We start from the raw sequence: 12,433 nt of genomic DNA on the forward strand, positions 1-12,433 counted from the left end.
GGTGGTACAGGCAGAAATGCTCAACTGCACTTAAGAAAAATGTAAAAGCCAATACCTGCTGAAATTGGGATGAGCAAACAGTACTCTTTTCTAACTGGCATGGACCTCCTCTGCACCATAGATTTTTATGGTTTGTTGATTTTTTTCAGTTGATTTGTGTTCTGGATACAGAATCTTCATGAATTCACTGTCGTTCATGATAGTGAATACAAAAGCTTTCAATAGTTTTACTGTGGTGGAACTACTTATATTTTAATAGGAGATAGTACAGCATGGGAACATCTTTCAACCTGCTGGGTCCATATCGGACATCAGCTACACATTTATACTAATTTACATCAATCACATTTTTTTGTTTCCTCCACGTTTTTATTAACTCCCAGCAGATATCTAAGAGTGTTTCCAGTATTTTTCTATTGTGATTAAAGCCATAATAAAACTGCTAATTAACTGTGATCTTTATCAAAATATAAATATTGGCCAAGACATTGGTCCTGCTGATCTTTGATATATCATGAAAAGCGTAAATTCTGGCTGTGACACTGAAACTCTAGCACATTCTCCGCTGTGTGGTCAGATAACGTGTCAGTTTAACATCGGATCCAAATTTTGCCACCTCTAAAAATGCCACACCTTTGTTACAGTTTTGGATTCCAGTGTCAATTTTGTGTTGAAATCTCTGGACTGAGATGTACAACCTTTGGGCACAGAACCCAAAGTGTATCCACCCAGCAAGTAGTAACTAACAGTAAACTTTTAAAAGCCACTACATTATTCATTAATAGACAATAATCAGGGTGGAGGAAAACGAGATTAGTTTCTGCTGACAGTAAAATGAGCTTTATCTTGAAGTGCAATAAGACTTTCTTGACCTTTCAAAGAAGATATTGCCCAGGAGTCACAATAAAACTTAAAACTCTAGAACGTTGTTCATAATGCGGTCAAAAGATCAGTGCTATTGAAAAAGCTGCCACACAACAATGGGATTCCTGACCAATATTCTTTTCATTATGAACTGTGGAATAATTTTCAGTCAGCAAGGTAAGGGTATCTGATGTTTAATACAATTATTGTTGAAATCTCTTAATAATAATAATAATAATAATAACTTATTTGTCTAGCACTTTTCATACAATTGAATGCAACCCAAAGTGCTTTCCACATAGACACAGGTCTAAACAACAATACAATTTAAAACAGTAAGAATATAGGCATAAAAAGCACAGATTTATACAAAAATATAAAATGTAAACTTGAGAGTGTAAAAGGACATTGGAAGTAAAGTCAATTAAAAGCTTGATTAAAAAGATAACTTGCCGTTTAAAAATGTCAACTGAGTTGGCGTCCCTCGTAGCACTGGCTCGGGTATTCCACAGCTTGGGGGCGTCATTGAAAAAGGTTGCTTCACCAATTTTTTAATTGCTGCAGCATTGAGTGGCTAACAGGCCGGCATCCGCATACCTGAGTGCTCGAGTAGGGGCATAGGGAAGGAGGGACTCTGTAAAATATGCTGCTCCTCAGCCATTTAGGAATTTATAGACAAGAAAGAGGACCTTATAGTCTATCCTGGATCTCCCAGGGAGTCAATGAAGGGAATATAATACTGGGGATTATATATTCCCTTTTCTTGGTATTTGTTAAAAGCCGGGCTGTCGCATTTTGAATGAGCTGTAACTTGTTGATGGATTTTGAAGGCAGACCAGTAAATAAGCCATTACAATAATCAAGTCTGCTTGATATGAAAGCATGTATACGTTTTTTACAGTCATCTTTATCTACCCTTTCTTATTCATGTCAATGATGTTACCTGCAAACCCACATGCTTTGATTTTGTATCTAAATGAGACTTTATCACAGGCCTTCTGAAAAATCCAAATACATCATGTCCACTAGTTCTCCATTATTTAATCTACCAGTGATATATTTTTTAAAAAAAGCCTCAGTAGGTCATGAAATCCAATTTTGCTTTTATTAAATCCAGTTTGATTTTGTCTAATCCCATCAATCTTTTCTTAGTGTCTGAGTTAACGCAATCTTTACAATAGATCCAACCTTTACACTACTACTATTTTCCTGTTTACCCCTCAATTATTAAAAATAGTGCAGTAAAAAATATTTGCCACTTAAGAATTCCTCCAAATGTGGATTCCAAGCTGGGGTTTTCTTGTTTATAGGTGGTAAAACCAATAATATCCAAACAAATACTTTAAACTGCCCAATGATAGTATTTGGATTTTCTGATATGATTCTTACTTATTCTTTCAGGTGATGTTGGCATTACTGGTGAGACTAGCTTCATTGAGCGCCCATTATTGCCTTTGAACCAAGTGGCTTGGCCAGCTATTTCAAAGGATAGTTAAAGACTCTGATGTCACAAAAAATATCACAATTGCATCAAATTTGTTTAATCTATATGACATTCGAGAACTAAAAATATCATGGTCAATTGACATTGTTATTTTATTTGTATTCCTGATTTATTCAATTAATTGATTTTAAATTCCTTTATTGCAGTTGTGTGCATTGAGCTCCTATCTTTGGATTATTAGTCTAAGAACATTATTGTATATCGCAATCTGATTCATTCAGACTACATATATTCATTCAGACTGCATATATATTTTTTTGTCAGGTTACTTTTGGCATATCACAGACCTTCATTGGGATCCTGATTACAAAATGACAGATGACCCAAATGCTGTATGCCCTTCATCCTCGAAACCTGTACCAAACCCAGGGAAATGGGGCAGCTACCTTTGTGATTCTAACTGGGAACTTATTAACCTATCCATTTATACCATGAGAGACATTCACCCTCAACCAGACTTCATTCTTTGGACAGGGTAAGTATTTAACCATAGTAGAAATCAAAATTTAATAGCTAGATTGTGAAATCAATATAACTAAGATTGCCCTCATGATTACCAAAGGTTATGCTGATTAAACAGATGGTGTCAATGTGTAATAGTGGGCAGCAAACATACTTTGCATGTGGAAAAGGAAATAAGAACCCAAAAGGCTGTAAATACTCAGCAGACCAGGCAGCACATATGGACTAAGAAACAAGGTTAACAGTTCATGATGCTAAACTTTAATCATCATCTTATTACAGATTTCCAGCACCTGCTGGACTTTGTGTTTGTATATCATTGAACATGACTACATTTCTCCTGAATGCCATAATGAATTTATCAGTCACATTTTATGGCACCTAGTTTTAGCTTCCATTCAAGTGAAAACATTTCCCCGTCTTATTAAGACCTTCATAATTTTAAATACCTTCATCAGGGTTCCTCCTCTGTATTTTGTCTTTTTTTGCTTATGGAGACATGAAAAATGCACAGTACTCCAAATTACAAATCTATTTTGAATAAAGTTGATATACCTTTAACATGAATTTTCGGTTTTTAGTTCTATCCAAGAGGTATTTAAAATGGAATTGTGGAATGGAATGGTTCATTTTTGTTATTGGAGTTTGATACAGTGTGTATGCTATTGCAGTACATTTCTACTACTTTTTCTTAGTTCACAATCATCAAAGGGACCAAAATCTGCTCCTGCAACACTGCCTTACGAGAAATTAAGCTAATGTAGTCATAACCTTAAAGTTGTGGGGAGCACAAGTAAAGGGGAATGGATCTGCTGCTTCTGGTAATTAATCATGTTCTCCTTTATGGAACATTCAGTGATGACACCCCTCATGTTGCTGACAAGAACCTTGGTGAGGATACAGTGCTGAAAATAATTGGAAATTTAACCCATCTGATACAAGGGGTGTTTCCAGGTATGCGTCAAAACATAAAAAGTTAAATGAACATTAAATATAACTGTCTGAACTGTATTAGTGTGTGTGCATAGCCGGTGTGTAACAAATGGAACCATCTGGCAGAACAATTGTCATTTTCATTGTCCAAGGTACTCAACTCATCTTTGGATGTTGCTGGCAATGCTGGCATTTATTGTCCATCCCTCAGAGTTAATCACATTGTCAGGTCTGGAGTCACATATATATGTCAGACATTGATTCAGAATGGCAACTGCTAGGTCAGTCATTTAATCACGATGCTACCATATCACACTTACATAACATAGTACTGTATTTGCAGAGCAATTATTTTGTCACAACAAGTTGAAATCCACAGTTTACTCTCTGAACCTACTTTCTAAAGACGTTACTAATACCTTAGTAAAGGGCCTGGATAGACTGGATATGGGAGGATGTTTGCACTAGAGGGAGAGTAAAGTCTAGGACCAGAGGCCGTAGTTTCAGAATAAAAAGACATACCTTTAGAAAGGAAATGAGGAGGAATTTCTTTAGCCAGAGGGTGGTGAATCTGTGGAATTCATTGCCTCAGAAGGCAGTGGAAGTCAAGCCAATGGATATTTTTAAGGTGGAGATTGGTAAGTTCATGATTTGTACAGTTGTCAGTGGTTACAGGGAGATGGCAGAAGAATGGGGTTGAGAGGGAAAGATAGATCAGATAGAACTTATCTACTTTTTATAAGCTATTTTTTTCAATTTTAATTAAAGATATTTGTGATTGTAAACTGAGCATCTGTTCACAGGTACTAAAGTCTACTCTGCAATGGGAAATCATGACTTTCATCCAAAGAATCAATTTCCTGCTACCTATCATAGGATTTACAACAAAACAGCAGAACTCTGGACACCTTGGATGAACCCTCAGTCTATCCTCAGGTTTAAGAAAGGTATGGATGGTAGGTCAAGACCACTCTCTAGTTGGCGATAGTTCAGTTGCCTGATAATGGTTGGGAAGAAACTGTCCCTAAATCTGGAGGTATGCTTTTTCACACTTCTTTACCTCTTGCCTATTGTCTATTGGGGTACTGATTGGGGATGATCAGCCATGATCACATTGAATGGCGGTGCCGGCTCGAAGGGCCGAATGGCCTACTCCTGCTCTTATTGCCTATTGTCTATTGCCTGATAGAAGAGGGAAGAGAGGGGTGAGACTCATCCTTTATTATGCTGGTGGTTTTGCTGAGGCAGTGTGAAATTTCGATGGAGTCAATGGATGGGAGGTTGGTTGGTGGATGGGAGGTTGTGACCTTGCACTAAACATTGTTCCCTTACACTGTAAAGGGCTCGAATGTAATCATGTATTGTCTTTCTGCTGACTGGATCGTACGCAACAAGAGCTTTTCACTGTACCTTGGACCATAAACTAAACTGAACTGGCTTGTGTTATAGACTGGGCTCTGTGGTGTTCACTATCCTGGTCCATACTGCATGATCACAGGGCTGCCTTTTCTTTGGCCACAAAGAGTCCATTAGAATGGTAAGAGCCCACTGGTAAAAACACAAGAAACTGGATGCAATGCAAAATTAGAAAGAAACTAACAAAGGACGAGAACCACATTTCTAAATGGCCCTCTTAACTGAACCGACCCCCGACGCATGTGGCAAGGCATCCAGGCCATCACAGACTATAGACCCACCAACACCACCCCCACATCCAGTGACAAATCCTTCCTTGAGGAGCTTAACCACTTCTATGGCCGCTTCGACAGGGACAATCTAGAGACAGCCATCAAGGCTGTGCTCCCTTGTGATCACCAACCCCTCACACTCACCCCCTACGACGTGTACGTGGCACTGAGTAGGACTAATGCACGTAAGGCTGCTGGCCCTGACGGCATCCCCGGGCGCGTCCTCAGGGCCTGTGCTGCGCAGCTGACAGACGTCTGGACTGACATCTTCAACCTGTCACTTGCCCAAGCAGTTGTCCCCACGTGCCTTAAAACCACCTCCATCGTGCCAGTGCCAAAACACTCCACTGCGGCAAGCCTCAACGACTTCCGCCCAGTTGCACTTATCCCCATCATCACCAAGTGTTTCGAGAGGCTGGTCCTGGCACACCTCAAAGGCTGCCTACCCCCCACACTGGATCCCTATCAGTTTGCCTACCGCAAGAATAGGAGTACGGAGGATGCCATCTCAACGGCACTTCACTCCGCCCTCTCCCACCTCGACAACAAAGACACTTACGTAAGAATGCTGTTCATCGATTACAGCTCAGCATTCAACACCATTATACCATCAAAACTGATCACCAAACTCGGTAACCTGGGCATTGACCCCTCCCTCTGCAACTGGATACTGGAATTTCTAACCAACAGACCCCAGTCTGTTAGGTTAGACAAGCACACCTCTTCAACCCTCACCCTGAACACCGGCGTTCCACAGGGCTGTGTGCTGAGCCCCCTCCTCTACTCCCTCTTCACCTACGACTGCACACCTGTACATGGTACTAACACCATCATCAAGTATGCAGATGATACAACGGTGATTGGCCTCATCAGCAACAACGATGAGTCGGCCTATAGGGAGGAGATCCAGCACTTAGCAGCATGGTGCGCTGACAACAACCTGGCCCTTAACTCCAAGAAGACCAAGGAGCTCATTGTAGACTTCAGGAAGTCTAGGGGCGGCACGCACACCCCCATCGACATCAACGGGACGGAGGTGGAAGGTGTTTCCAGCTTCAGGTTCCTGGGGGTCAACATCTCCGATGACCTCTCTTGGACCCACAATACCTCAACTCTGGTCAAGAAGGCTCACCAGTGTCTCTTCTTCCTGAGGATACTGAAGAAGGTCCATCTGTCTCCTCAGATCCTGGTGAACTTCTACCGCTGCACCATCGAGAGCATCCTTACCAACTGTATCACAGTATGGTATGGCAACTGCTCTGTCTCCGACCGGAAAGCACTGCAGAGGGTGGTGAAAATTGCCCAACGCATCACCGGTTCCTCGCTCCCCTCCATTGAGTCTGTCCAAAGCAAGCGTTGTCTGCGAAGGGCGCTCAGCATCGCCAAGGACTTCTCTCACCCCAACCATGGACTGTTTACCCTCCTACCATCCGGGAGGCGCTACAGGTCTCTCCGTTGCCGGACCAGCAGGTCGAGGAACAGCTTCTTCCCTGCGGCTGTGACACTACTCAACAATGTACCTCGGTGACTGCCAATCACCCCCCCCGGACACTCCTCCCACAGGAAAAACACTATGACTGTATGCATGTAAATAGATTTATTTATTGAAATCAATAAATGTCGCTCTTCCAGGGAGATGCTAACTGCATTTCGTTGTCTCTCTACTGTATACTGACAATGACAATTAAAGTTGAATCTGAATCTGAATCTGAATCTTTTGATTGGCTTTAGGAGCTTTCTACACTGAGAAGCTGCTGAATCGAACAGACCAGCGTGTTATTGTCTTAAACACAAATCTGTACTACACCAGCAATAAGCTTCATCCTGGACTCCATGATCCCGCTGGTCAGCTCCAATGGCTTGATGAAATACTTTCAAAGGCAATAGCATCAAAAGAAAAAGTAAGTCATAGCTAATGTTTTGTTTCTGAGTTCAAATACCAAAGTGAATTATCTGTGTTTAAATGAATGAGTTGTCTCTTTAGCTCTCTTTCCTTTATTTTTTTTTAATCAAATCAAAATTAGTTATAAGGTCATGGTTAGTAATTTTGCCATAATGCGAGAGATCTCTAAAGGAATCTTATGGGAGGGTGGGTGTGGCAGCAGTTCGATTTTTCCAGCATCTGCAGTTCTTTCTTAAGCAGTATATTTTCAAGTCAGATTGGTGTGTGACTTGGAAGGCAATCCATAGATGATGGTGTTCCCATGTGCATGTTGCCCTTGTCCTTCTTAGTGATGGAGTGCCAGGTCTGTGTGATTCTGTTGATGGCTTAGGCAAATGATTACAGTGCATTTTGTAGATGGTACACATTGTAATAGGTGCTGGAGGGAATAAATGTTTAAGATGGTGGATGATGTTCCAATTAAGTGTTCAATGGTGTCATATTTCTTTCGTGCTGTTGGAGCTGCACTCATCCAGGCAAATTCGGAGTATTCCATCAGGCACTTAAGTTCTGCTTGTGGGGGCTGGACATACTTTGGGGTGTCAGAAGTCGAGTCACTCACTGCAAGATAGCTGCAGTACCAATGTAGATGATCTGCATGAGTTTCACTACACTGCGCGTTACTTGGGCAATGGGGCCAAACGTCCATGCACAAATGTTTGAATGCACGACACACTTTTTTAGTGTGATGAGGGCATTAGGTACCAGTCAGGGAAAGGAATAGTGGGATCCTGAAATCTTCCTAGGCTGACTATGACAGTTCCAGCATTGCCACAACTAAGAACGTCCGACTCATCAATGTGTTTCACAGGGGAAAACGGTATTCCGAGCATTTTCTATGTTGTGTTTGAGGTTTTGAGTGTCAGCAGAATTTTGCCTGGGTAAAGCTCAGCAAAGATGGTTTAATAGGATCCTCAGGGGCAGAGCAAGTTTATTTTGAGCCAATTTCCTCATATTCCAGGGACCTGGGTGATGTCTGTGTGTGATTAGCATATTCTCTTCAAGATCACATTGATTCCCTTCAGGTGCTTGGTTTTATCTCGCATCTCAAGATGTGCTGGTAGTCAGTTGTCTAAATACAGATAAAACCTTATTGTAGTCCTTTATTCTGTCCTGGGCCTCCTCCATTGTCAGAGTGAAGCCCAGTGCAAATTAGAGGAACAGCACCTCATATTTCACTTGGGTAGTTTACACCCCAGCGGTATGAACATTAACTTCAGATAGCCCTTGCTTTCTCTCTCCATCACCTCCCCTTTCCACTTCCCCCACTAGAATACTGTCTCCAACCATTCTATCTTTGTCCCGTCCCCTCCCCTGAGATCAGTCTGAAGAAGGGTCTTGACCCGAAATGTCACCCATTCCGTCTCTCCAGAGATGCTGCCTGTCCCGCTGAGTTACTCCAGCATTTTGTGTCTACCTTCGATTTAAACCAGCACCTGTAGATCTTTCCTGTACAAACTGTATTGTAGGTTATTCCTAAAAATAATCAAAATTATGTTGAAGGGCATGAATGAGAGAAAGTTGCAGGAAATAAGGAGATCGGCTTTTGGAAATTGGTGTGATTTGAATGGACTCATTCTTTGTCATTATGAGTATAACCTGTTAAACTACATATGAAATGGTAATGTTATTGAGACCAGCTGAATATTATCCATATGTTCTCTACATATAGGTTTATATTATTGGTCATATACCACCAGGCTTTTTTGAAAAGAGGAGAGGAGTATCCTGGTTTCAAGAGGACTTCAATGAAAGATACATCAAAATTGTTCAAAAGTATCACAGTGTGATAGCTGGTCAGTTCTTTGGACATCACCATACTGACAGCTTCAGGATGTTCTATAGCAATTCAGGTAGTGAAATGTATATTTGTATCCCTTTCTTTCCTATAAACAGGTACCAGAATCAATTGATTAACACATACTAATTGATCAGGTTTAATATTTAAAATGTTTAAGAAGGAACTGCAGATGCTGGAATATCGAAGGTACACAAAAATGCTGGAGAAACTCAGCGGGTGCAGCAGCATCTATGGAGCGAAGGAAATAGGCAACGTTTCGGGCCGAAACCCTTCTTCAGACTGATGGGGGGTGGGGGGCGGGGAGAAGAAAGGAAAAAGGAGGAGGAGGAGCCTGAGGGCTGATGGAGAGATAGGAAGGGGAGGAGACAGCAAGGGCTAACAAAATTGGGAGAATTCAATGTTCATGCCCCCAAGATGCAGACTCCTAAAATGTTCTACAATGCCATTCAGCAAAGGATCAAGAATGGAGAATTCGGAGAAGTAAAGACCCAGATGATAAGATGTTTTTTTGAGACAGTTCATACAGAATGATGTCAATGGTGTTCAGGGAGAACATTCCAAAGACTATAAACTTTGCCACTAGTAGTACGACAATGGAAATGAGGTGGGGAGGTTTGGTGATGCAGAGGTTAAGGGGGAGTGGGGAGGCCAGAGCTGCATAGTAAAGGACCTTGCTATTGAGAATATAGGAAACTACAGCTGTAAAGGAGTTTCAGAGATAGTAGTGAAAACATGTACATGCGTGAAGAGGAGTATAAGGAAAGGAGCAACGAGTAAAGGTTAAGAAATACAAATGTCCATTTCCTGACAAACAGTGTGATTTCACTTTTGAAAATCAAAGACGTTTGATAATGTGCCTTAAGTTTTGCAGCAGGTAAACGGAATGTGATACTAAAATGTACATGTTTCTCTCAGGTTCTCCTTTAGGAGTTATGTTTATTGCACCTGGCATTACTCCATGGAAGACAACGTTACCCGGTGTAAAGAACGGAGCTAACAATCCAGGGATGCGATTATTTCAATATGACACAAAAACTTTGGAAATTAAGGTAAGAGGGATCCACACATGCTGCAATACATTTGAGAAGGTTCATATACTTGTGAATACTACAAGATGTTTAGGTGACATATCTAGCTGATCACTCAGCAGCTAAAACTGCTCTACTTTCAATATCAAAACGGTCAGACCAGCAGGTTAAATCTCATTCACTGTCTATGTAGGGTAAACTGCGTGTGCTGCAAATAAACTAGAACCCACAGAATGGGTAAATAACACCAACAATGTGCGATTTTTCATTTGTGCTATAAACCGGAGGCATTGCACCACACTATGTTTTAGTGGAATTGCGCATAGATACTGGCAATGAAACATCGAGCAAACATTTTAGTTATTCTCACCAATATTTGACATAGACTCACTCTAGCTTTTGACTTTCCTTCAGAATATGATGACATATTACTTCAATTTAAGCTATGCCAACACTGTGACTCCACTCTGGAAACAGGAATACAATTTAACAGGGGCGTTTGGAGTTCCAGATGGTACATTTCAATCTATGCAAATGGCACTGGATAAGCTGTGCGATGATGATGAGTATCTGCAGAAATATTATAAATATAATTCTGTCAGTTATGATTTAAGCAAATGTGATGAGAACTGTAAAAATGATCAGATTTGTGCAATCAAAGCAGTTGACTTTGTTCAATATAAGGAGTGTGTTCGAGGTGAGAGTTCTAATTGTGCTGCTACTTTGTCTATCATTCCATTACTGCTTATTTCTGTGTTGCCTCTTCAATTCTAATCAAGTCAAGTCAAGTTTATTTGTCACATACACATACGAGATGTGCAGTGAAATGAAACTGGCAATGCTCGCGGACTTTTGTGCAAAAGACAAACAACAAAACAACCAAACAAATTATAAACACAGAACTTAGAAATAAGTTAAAAAGGAACATAAAAGTTAAAAACACACACAATTTTCGCGGAGCTGCCACAACGGCGACTGGACAGGGCCGCGCCATTTTTTTTAATTTTTTTTTTCCAGCAATACATATATTCACCTGAATAAGGATTATAAGAATGGTTGCCAACCAGCATAAGGGAAAACTAGCTTGTGGTAAAGCAATGGTATGGCCTATAAAGTAAGAAGGGATTACCAAAGGGATTTAGACAAATCATGAAACTGGCCATCTAGTTCTCATCATTTGAACATCGTCAGTCTCCTGGATGTGCCTCAGGATTTTAGCTGCAAGTAAAGGATCAAAATCATTCTGATGATTCAGGAGAAATTGTCAAATGCTTAAGTCACCAATCACCTTATTGTCAATGTTACTTGGATTCTCTTTATTGTATCTTTTTTTAAAAACCTGATGTACACCATGATGATATGGACACTAATTTCAACAGATTTTTTATTAAAAATTCTTTGATACTTCTTTTTGGTTTGTCGTGAATTGGATGAACAAAACAATTATATACACACAGCATGGTCAATTGGACCTATAAGCTAGAGACTGTGCCAACAATCAAACAACCATTTTCACTGATCTCATTTGATCCTTCTTACCTTACCTCCAAGTCTCTCCAAATTCCATCATTCACTTAAACTCAATGGTGCAATATACAGTGGCCAATTAATATACCAACTTGTACACCCTTGGGGTGTGTGAGGAAAACAGAACGTCTGGATGAATCCCACATATTCACAGGGAGAATACACAAAATCCATGCAGGCAGCACCGGAGATCAGGAATGAACCCAGGTTCGCAGAGCTGTGAAGCAGTGGATCTAGTAGTTATGCTACTATAGTTTACAGCTGATAGATGAGCTAATGAAAGAGAACCTGCACAGATTTATCAGAGATAACCCATGTATGACCACCAAATGAATTTTGTGGGGTCAAGGAAAGAGCGTTCTCATCGCGACCCTGTTTCCACCAATCTTTCCACCGCTATGCACAAAAAGCACAAGACACCATTGTACGCAGATGTCGAGCTCTGGCTGAACGATTTTTAATCTTGTGATGTCTCGACAAGAAGAATTGAATTTTGTGATAATGGCTTTGCAGTAAATGATGTCTACATTGGAAGTGCTTTATACAGTTAGATATAGATTCACACAAAAGTAAGGGGAAAGTTGCAAATCAAGGCCGCCACAGAAAATACAAAGCAAAATAAGAGAAGTGCACAATGTACAGAAAGGGACCAAGAAAAGAGTAGTAGGACATAGTGAAAAAGTT

The 12,433-nt window shown here is 40.6% G+C and overlaps 1 protein-coding gene across 1 annotated transcript; it reads left to right on the forward strand.

Annotated features, from left to right (window-relative positions):
• The first annotated feature begins 438 nt into the window (after window positions 1-438).
• On the forward strand, window positions 439-11,668 carry smpdl3b (sphingomyelin phosphodiesterase acid like 3B). The gene is made up of 8 exons (XM_055656574.1): window positions 439-1,041; window positions 2,633-2,843; window positions 3,687-3,784; window positions 4,567-4,710; window positions 7,183-7,352; window positions 9,066-9,246; window positions 10,110-10,243; window positions 10,637-11,668. Exons 1-8 carry the CDS (start codon window positions 981-983, stop codon window positions 10,994-10,996), a joined length of 1,359 nt encoding a protein of 452 aa, XP_055512549.1. The 5' UTR covers window positions 439-980; the 3' UTR covers window positions 10,997-11,668.
• The last annotated feature ends 765 nt before the right edge of the window (window positions 11,669-12,433 follow it).

The sequence above is a fragment of the Leucoraja erinacea genome, chromosome 26 (assembly GCF_028641065.1).
Source record: "Leucoraja erinacea ecotype New England chromosome 26, Leri_hhj_1, whole genome shotgun sequence".
NCBI lineage: Eukaryota > Metazoa > Chordata > Chondrichthyes > Rajiformes > Rajidae > Leucoraja > Leucoraja erinaceus.

Coding starts and splice junctions, on each gene's coding strand:
- smpdl3b (XM_055656574.1), top strand. CDS start 981: ATGGGATTCCTGACCAATATTCTTTTCATTATGAACTGTGGAATAATT. Junction 3,785..4,566: donor GATACAAGGGGTGTTTCCAG/GTATGCGTCAAA, acceptor ATCTGTTCACAG/GTACTAAAGTCTACTCTGCA. Junction 4,711..7,182: donor TATCCTCAGGTTTAAGAAAG/GTATGGATGGTA, acceptor GATTGGCTTTAG/GAGCTTTCTACACTGAGAAG.